Source organism: Chiloscyllium punctatum, chromosome 47 (genome assembly GCF_047496795.1).
Source record: "Chiloscyllium punctatum isolate Juve2018m chromosome 47, sChiPun1.3, whole genome shotgun sequence".
NCBI classification, from domain to species: domain Eukaryota; kingdom Metazoa; phylum Chordata; class Chondrichthyes; order Orectolobiformes; family Hemiscylliidae; genus Chiloscyllium; species Chiloscyllium punctatum.
This window is the reverse complement of record NC_092785.1, coordinates 43,926,238-43,934,794: the sequence shown is the minus strand read 5'-3', so window position 1 is coordinate 43,934,794 and position 8,557 is coordinate 43,926,238. Positions and strand designations below refer to the sequence as shown.

Below are 8,557 nucleotides of genomic sequence, written 5' to 3'. Positions count from 1 at the left end.
TCACTCACACTCACACACACACACACACACACACAGAAACACAGAAACGTACAGTAATGGGGTCAGGGGATTGGGCCTGGGCGGTTTATACATCCGAGGGTCGGCGTACACTCATTGTACCAAAGGGGGCCTCTTTCTCCACTGTCAGGATTGGATGAAGTAAGGGGCTTTCCACGCAGTCAGACGCAATAATGCTGTGAAGGAATAACAGGCAGAAAAAAAAATTCTGGTGTGATTTTAAATCAGCAAACATGACAGTACACCACTGCCCCGCCTCTCGACATCCCCTCAGGATGTGCTCATCAGGTTGAATGACTCACGAGGGCTGAGCGTATATGAAGGGAGAGCGACAGAGAGAGAGGGACGGAGGAAACACCGGAGTTACTGTTCTGGGTGGACGCTTTCTCCCCCTGAGAGCGCTCGCTGTGCAAAGTTGAAGGTAGGAGAGGCCATCGAACCAGGCCTGCGCACACACACACACACACACACACACACACACACACACACGTTTCCAGGACAGGGCCACAGGCTTCATTCACTGCTAACTGACCGTACGCTCAGGCATCCAGTGTCAGGGAGGGAGGGAGGAGAGTGGGGACGGACGGTCTGACCGTGAGGAGAGCTCAGCCCGAAGGATGTCGGCGACACAGCGAGTCAACACTCAGATTGTCTCTGTAACCCCTCCCTCCGGCCACTACACTCCCTCCCTATCTCTGTAACCCCCCCTCTGGCCACTACACCCCCTCCCTATCTCTGTAACCCCCCCTCCAGCCCCTACACCCCCTCCCTATCTCTGTAACCCCCCCTCCAGCCCCTACACCCCCTCCCTATCTCTGTAACCCCCTCCAGCCCCTACACCCCCTCCCTATCTCTGTAACCCCCTCCAGCCCCTACACCCCCTCCCTATCTCTGTAACCCCCCCTCCAGCCCCTACACCCCCTCCCTATCTCTGTAACCCCCCTCCAGCCCCTACACCCCCTCCCTATCTCTGTAACCCCTTCCAGCCCCTACACCCCCTCCCTATCTCTGTAACCCCCCCTCTGGCCACTACACCCCCTCCCATTCTCTGTAACCCCCCTCCAGCCCCTACACCCCCTCCCTATCTCTGTAACCCCCTCCAGCCCCTACACCCCCTCCCTATCTCTGTAACCCCCTCCAGCCCTTACACCCCCTCCCTATCTCTGTAACCCCCCTCCAGCCCCTACACCCCCTCCCTATCTCTGTAACCCCCCCTCTGGCCACTACACCCCCTCCCTATCTCTGTAACCCCCCTCCAGCCCCTACACCCCCTCCCTATCTCTGTAACCCCCCTCCAGCCCCTACACCCCCTCCCTATCTCTGTAACCCCTTCCAGCCCCTACACCCCCTCCCTATCTCTGTAACCCCCTCCAGCCCCTACAGCCCCTCCCTATCTCTGTAACCCCCTCCAGCCCCTACACCCCCTCCCTATCTCTGTAACCCCCTCCAGCCCCTACACCCCCTCCCTATCTCTGTAACCCCCTCCAGCCCCTACGCCCCCTCCCTATCTCTGTAACCCCCTCCAGCCCCTACACCCCCTCCCTATCTCTGTAACCCCCTCCAGCCACAAAACCCCCTCCCTATCTCTGTAACCCCCTCCAGCCACAAAACCCCCTCCCTATCTCTGTAACCCCCTCCAGCCCCTACACCCCCTCCCTATCTCTGTAACCCACTCCAGCCCCTACAACCCCCTCCCTATCTCTGTAACCCCCTCCAGCCCCAACACCCCCTCCCTATCTCTGTAACCCCCTCCAGCCCCTACACCCCCTCCCTATCTCTGTAACCCCCTCCAGCCCCAACACCCCCTCCCTATCTCTGTAACCCCCTCCAGCCCCAACACCCCCTCCCTATCTCTGTAACTCCCTCCAGCACCTACACCCCCTCCCTATCTCTGTAACCCCCCTCCAGCCACAAAACCCCCTCCCTATCTCTGTAACCCACTCCAGCCCCTACAACCCCCTCCCTATCTCTGTAACCCCCTCCAGCCCCTACACCCCCTCCCTATCTCTGTAACCCCCTCCAGCCCCTACACCCCCCTCCCTATCTCTGTAACCCCCCTCCAGCCCTTACACCCCCTCCCTATCTCTGTAACCCCCTCCAGCCCCTACACCCCCTCCCTATCTCTGTAACCCCCTCCAGCCCCTACACCCCCTCCCTATCTCTGTAACCCCCCTCCAGCCCCTACACCCCCTCCCTATCTCTGTAACCCCCTCCAGCCCCTACACCCCCTCCCTATCTCTGTAACCCCCTCCAGCCCCAACACCCCCTCCCTATCTCTGTAACCCCCCTCCAGCCCCTACACCCCCTCCCTATCTCTGTAACCCCCTCCAGCCCCTACACCCCCTCCCTATCTCTGTAACCCCCTCCAGCCCCTACACCCCCTCCCTATCTCTGTAACTCCCTCCAGCACCTACACCCCCTCCCTATCTCTGTAACCCCCCTCCAGCCACAAAACCCCCTCCCTATCTCTGTAACCCCCTCCTGCCCGTACACCCCCTCCCTATCTCTGTAACCCCCTCCAGCCCCTACACCCCCCTCCCTATCTCTGTAACCCCCCTCCAGCCCTTACACCCCCTCCCTATCTCTGTAACCCCCTCCAGCCCCTACACCCCCTCCCTATCTCTGTAACCCCCTCCAGCCCCTACACCCCCTCCCTATCTCTGTAACCCCCCTCCAGCCCCTACACCCCCTCCCTATCTCTGTAACCCCCTCCAGCCCCTACACCCCCTCCCTATCTCTGTAACCCCCCTCCAGCCCCTACACCCCCTCCCTATCTCTGTAACCCCCCTCCAAGCCCTACACCCCCTCCCTATCTCTGTAACTCCTTTCCAGCCCTTACACCCCCTCCCTATCTCTGTAACCCCCTCAAGCCCCTACCTCCCTATCTCTGTAACCCCCTCAAGCCCCTACCTCCCTATCTCTGTAACCCCCTCAAGCCCCTACCTCCCTATCTCTGTAACCCCCCTCTGTCTCTTTACCCTCCTATTGCTCCTCCCTGACTCTCTGAGATGTTGACCCTCCTCTGATTCTGGTTGTTGTTTTTTCTCGGACTGGCCGTCTGGGAACAACCACCTTCGGCCGGGGCGCGTTCCTGGGCCCACCGTTGGCTGTCGTTTTGTGTCAAGGGTTTGGATGAGAACAGAACGGCCGAGTGAGTAACTTGGTGGGTGACTCCAGACCGAGTGGCCCAGGGTCTCGAAGGTTACAGAGGTACCTCGATTGACTGGGTCAAGGGGGGAGATGGAGTTTAATTGGGATAAAGGCGAGGTGTCGCATTTTGGTAAAACCAACACAGACAGGACGTTTACAGTTAATGGTAGGGGCCTGGGTAGCGTTGTAGGGCAGAGGGACCAAGGGGGGGGCAGGGACATCATTGTTTGGAGTCTGTGTCACGTGTAGATGGTGGGGGGGAGGTTAGGAAGGTGTTTAACACGTTAGCCTTCATTGCTCAGCCCTTTGAGTGTAGGGGTTTGGGAACGTCTTGTTGGGGTTGTACAGGACCTTGGTGAGGTCTCGTCTGGAGCACTGTGTCCTGTCCAGTTCCGGGCGCCCTGTTGCAGGAAGGAGATTCTTAAACCAGACTGGGGGGGGGGGGGGTTTCAGAAGGGATTTATTGGGGCATTCCCGGGAATGGAGGGGTTTGTGATCCGGCGAGAGGCTGGGATTCCTCACTGGAGGATGAGGGGATGACGCTACAGAGTTTTATAAAACCATGAGGAGGATTGACAAGGAGAATAACAAGGGTCTTTTACCCTCGACTGGGGAGGTCGCAAGGCCAAGGGGGGGGGGGATATTTAATGGGGGAGGAGAGAGGTTTGAAACAGTCAGGGGGGTTGGGGGTCGGGGGGGGGGGGGGGGGGCGATGTGTTTACACAGTGCGGGGATCGTGTGTGGGAGGAGCTTCCTGACGATGTGGGGTCAGTGACAATGTTGGAGAGACGTTTGGATAAGGACATGGACAGGAAAGGGGTACGGGCTGGGGGGGGAGGCCGGTGGGACTGGGTTCGTTCGGGACCCGTGGTCAGCACGGGGTGGTCGGGCCGAAGGGTCTGTTTGCGGGCTGTCTGACTGGACGTGTTTGTGGTTACCTGAGAACATGTGACTGGGGGCTTGTCAGAGTCTGTCTGCGTGTGAGTGAGTGAGGGTGAGTGTGTGTGTGTGTCTGTGTGTATGTCTATGTGTGTGTGTCTGTGTGTGTGTGTCTGTGTGTGTGTGTGTGTGTGTGTCTGTGTGTCTGTGTGTCTGTGTGTCTGTGTGTGTGTGTCTGTGTGTGTGTGTGTGTCTGTGTGTGTGTGTGTCTGTGTGTGTGTGTGTCTGTGTGTCTGTGTGTGTCTGTCTGTGTGTGTGTGTGAGCGCACAGATGTGTGTAAGTGTGTATCTGTATGGGTGTAACTCTGAGTGTGTCCATTTGTGTGTATTTTTGTGTGTGTGAATGTGTGCATCTGTGTATGTGTGTGTCTGTATTTGTGAAGGTGTATTTTTGTGTGTGTGTGTGTGTGGGGGGGGGGGAGTGTGTGTGGGGGGGAGTGTGTTTGGGGTGTGTGTGTGGTGTATGCGTGCGTGAGTGCGTGGGGTGTGTGGGGGGGAGTGTGTGGGGGAGAGTGTGTGTGAGGTGTGTGTGTGAGGTGTGTGTGTGTGAGTGCGTGGGGTGTGTGTGGGGTGTGTGTGTGAGTGCGTGGGGTGTGTGTGTGTGTGAGTGCGTGGGGTGTGTGTATGTGTGAGTGCGTGGGGTGTGTGTGTGTGAGTGCGTGGGGTGTGTGTGTGTGTGAGTGCGTGGGGTGTGTGGTGTGTGTGTGTGTGTGAGTGCGTGGGGTGTGTGTGGGGTGTGTGTGAGTGCGTGGGGTGTGTGTGGGGTGTGTGTGTGTGAGTGCGTGGGGTGTGTGTGTGTGTGAGTGCGTGGGGTGTGTGTGTGTGAGTGCGTGGGGTGTGTGTGTGTGAGTGCGTGGGGTGTGTGTGTGTGAGTGCGTGGGGTGTGTGTGTGTGTGAGTGCGTGGGGTGTGTGTGTGTGAGTGCGTGGGGTGTGTGTGGGGTGTGTGTGTGTGAGTGCGTGGGGTGTGTGTGGGGTGTGTGTGAGTGCGTGGGGTGTGTGTGGGGTGTGTGTGTGTGTGAGTGCGTGGGGTGTGTGTGTGTGAGTGCGTGGGGTGTGTGTGTGTGTGAGTGCGTGGGGTGTGTGTGTGTGAGTGCGTGGGGTGTGTGTGGTGTGTGTGTGTGTGAGTGCGTGGGGTGTGTGTGGGGTGTGTGTGAGTGCGTGGGGTGTGTGTGGGGTGTGTGTGTGAGTGCGTGGGGTGTGTGTGTGTGTGAGTGCGTGGGGTGTGTGTGTGTGTGAGTGCGTGGGGTGTGTGTGTGTGAGTGCGTGGGGTGTGTGTGGGGTGTGTGTGTGTGTGAGTGCGTGGGGTGTGTGTGGGGTGTGTGTGTGTGTGAGTGCGTGGGGTGTGTGTGGGGTGTGTGTGTGTGTGAGTGCGTGGGGTGTGTGTGTGTGTGAGTGCGTGGGGTGTGTGTGGGGTGTGTGTGTGTGTGAGTGCGTGGGGTGTGTGTGGGGTGTGTGTGTGTGTGAGTGCATGGGGTGTGTGTGTGTGTGAGTGCGTGGGGTGTGTGTGGGGTGTGTGTGAGTGCGTGGGGTGTGTGTGGGGTGTGTGTGAGTGCGTGGGGTGTGTGTGGGGTGTGTGTGTGTGAGTGCGTGGGGTGTGTGTGGGGTGTGTGTGTGTGTGAGTGCGTGGGGTGTGTGTGGGGTGTGTGTGTGTGTGAGTGCGTGGGGTGTGTGGGGGGTGTGTGTGAGTGCGTGGGGTGTGTGTGGGGTGTGTGTGAGTGCGTGGGGTGTGTGTGGGGTGTGTGTGTGTGAGTGCGTGGGGTGTGTGTGTGTGTGAGTGCGTGGGGTGTGTGTGTGTGTGAGTGCGTGGGGTGTGTGTGTGTGTGAGTGCATGGGGTGTGTGTGGGGTGTGTGTGTGTGTGAGTGCGTGGGGTGTGTGTGGGGTGTGTGTGTGTGTGAGTGCGTGGGGTGTGTGTGGGGCGTGTGTGTGTGTGAGTGCGTGGAGTGTGTGTGGGGTGTGTGTGTGTGAGTGCGTGGGGTGTGTGTGTGTGTGAGTGCGTGGGGTGTGTGTGGGGTGTGTGTGTGTGAGTGTGCGTGGGGTGTGTGTGGGGTATGTGTGTGTGTGAGTGCGTGGGGTGTGTGTGGGGTGTGTGTGGGGTGTGTGTGTGTGTGAGTGCGTTGGGTGTGTGTGTGTGTGAGTGGTGGGGGTGTGTGGGGTGTGTGTGTGTGAGTGTGCGTGGGGTGTGTGTGGGGTATGTGTGTGTGTGAGTGCGTGGGGTGTGTGTGGGGCGTGTGTGTGTGTGAGTGCGTGGAGTGTGTGTGGGGTGTGTGTGTGTGAGTGCGTTGGGTGTGTGTGTGGTGTGTGTGGTGGGGGTGTGTGGGGTGTGTGTGTGTGAGTGTGCGTGGGGTGTGTGTGGGGTATGTGTGTGTGAGTGTGCGTGGGGTGTGTGTGGGGTGTGTGTGGGGTGTGTGTGTGTGTGAGTGCGTTGGGTGTGTGTGTGGTGTGTGTGGTGGGGGTGTGTGGGGTGTGTGTGTGTGAGTGTGCGTGGGGTGTGTGTGGGGTATGTGTGTGTGAGTGTGCGTGGGGTGTGTGTGGGGTGTGTGTGGGGTGTGTGTGTGTGTGAGTGCGTTGGGTGTGTGTGTGTGTGAGTGCGTGGGGTGTGTGTGTGTGTGAGTGCGTGGGGTGTGTGTGGGGTGTGTGTGTGTGAGTGTGCGTGGGGTGTGTGTGGGGTGTGTGTGTGTGTGAGTGCGTGGGGTGTGTGTGGGGTGTGTGTGGGGTGTGTGTGTGTGTGAGTGCGTGGGGTGTGTGTGGGGTGTGTGTGTGTGAGTGTGCGTGGGGTGTGTGTGGGGTGTGTGTGGGGTGTGTGTGTGTGTGAGTGCGTGGGGTGTGTGTGGGGTGTGTGTGGGGTGTGTGTGTGTGTGAGTGCGTGGGGTGTGTGTGGGGCGTGTGTGTGTGTGAGTGCGTGGAGTGTGTGTGTGTGTGAGTGCGTGGGGTGTGTGTGGGGTGTGTGTGTGTGAGTGTGCGTGGGGTGTGTGTGGGGTGTGTGTGGGGTGTGTGTGTGTGTGAGTGCGTTGGGTGTGTGTGTGGTGTGTGTGGTGGGGGTGTGTGTGTGTGTGAGTGCGTTGGGTGTGTGTGTGGTGTGTGTGGTGGGGGTGTGTGGGGTGTGTGTGTGGGGGAGGGGGAGGGGGAGAGAGGGGGACTGTGGGACCCCTCACCCCCTTTTCTGGATGAAGACCTTTCTCCCCGCTTCCATCCTAAGTGGCCTGCACCCCTCCCCTCCCCTCCCCTCCCCCACTCAACCCCCCACCCCACCCAAACCCCCACCCTCACCCCCACCCAAACTCCCTCCCTCACCCCACCCAAACCCCCAACCCCCCACCCCCACCAAAAACCCCCAACCCCAACCCCCCACACCCACCTCCATCCCCACCGAAACTCCCCAACCCCCACCCCCACCCCCCACCCAAACCCCACAACCCCTACCCTCACCAAAACCCCCCAACCCCAACCTCAACCCCAACCCCCACCCTCAGCCAAACCCTCAACCCCAACCCCAACCCCCTCCCTCAGCCAAACCCCCAACCCCAACCCCCACACTCACCCCCCATTCTCACCCAATCCCCCACCCAAACCCCCAACCCCCCCACCCACGCCCCCACTCAAACCCTTTCCCTCACCCCCACCCAACCCCCCCCCCCACCCAACCCCCCCCCTTCCCGCTCCCTCTCCCCGTCTGCCAAGGCCTGGTTTTCCCGGGATTCTATCCGACCAGCCTCGGCTGGACCCAGCCCCAACTCCCCGGACCAATGGAGGGGGGGGGGGGGGGAGGGGGGAGGGCAGAAATGGCCGATCCTTTCCGAGCTGGGACAGTCCCGGCCGCCGTGGACCTTTCCCTCAGAGGAGCTGGGTCGGGAGCTGGGGAATCCGGGCTGGACACTGCCCCTTACAAGATACTCGAGGGTGGAGGCGGGGTTGAGGGTCTGGATGGAGGGAAAGCTGGAGGGGGGGGGAGGGGGGGGGACAGAGGCGATGGGGGAAGAGTCCGGAGATCCAGCCTGGATCAGAGCCGCCATCATCGCGATCACTCATGGGCCGGGCTGTTTGAGGGACATCGGAAGGGTTTTCGGAAGCTGGTGGAATCTGAAAATCTCCCGCTCTCCTTGTCTCTCCCTCCCTCCCTCCCTCCCTCCCTCCCTCCCTCCCTCCAGATGCTCTCCGAAACTTTAAAGCGCTTTACGGACCTGATGAGGATCAGTACGAAGATTGATAAGGTGGGAAGGGGGGGTCAGGGGCGTTCTCGGTTTCACTGTGTCCCCTCCCTCTGCCCTCTCTCTCTCTCTCTCTGTCTCCTTCTCCCGCGGTCTCCCTCTCTCTCCTGCACTCGCTCTCTCTCTCTCTCCCTCTCCCCCTCCCTCCCTCTCTCTCTTTCTCCCTCCCTCGCTCTCTCTTCCCCTCCCTCCCTCTCTCTCCCCCTCTCTCTCCCTCGCTCTCTCTCTCTCTCTCACTCACTC

General features: G+C 60.1%; 1 protein-coding gene across 4 annotated transcripts in view; it reads left to right on the top strand.

Annotated features, from left to right (window-relative positions):
- Positions 1-321: 321 nt before the first annotated feature.
- The window catches only part of LOC140468472 (programmed cell death 1 ligand 1-like), a 79,367-nt gene continuing 71,131 nt past the window's right edge, over positions 322-8,557 (top strand). For 3 of the 4 annotated variants that reach the window (XM_072564561.1, XM_072564558.1, XM_072564560.1), the window contains exons 1-2: positions 322-439; positions 8,255-8,317. In XM_072564561.1, coding sequence (XP_072420662.1) covers positions 8,255-8,317 — 63 coding nt within the window. In that variant the 5' untranslated portion in view covers positions 322-439. Of the gene's footprint in view, positions 440-2,923; positions 3,170-8,254; positions 8,318-8,557 lie in introns of those variants that run through there. The other variant, XM_072564559.1, reaches the window with a different exon arrangement.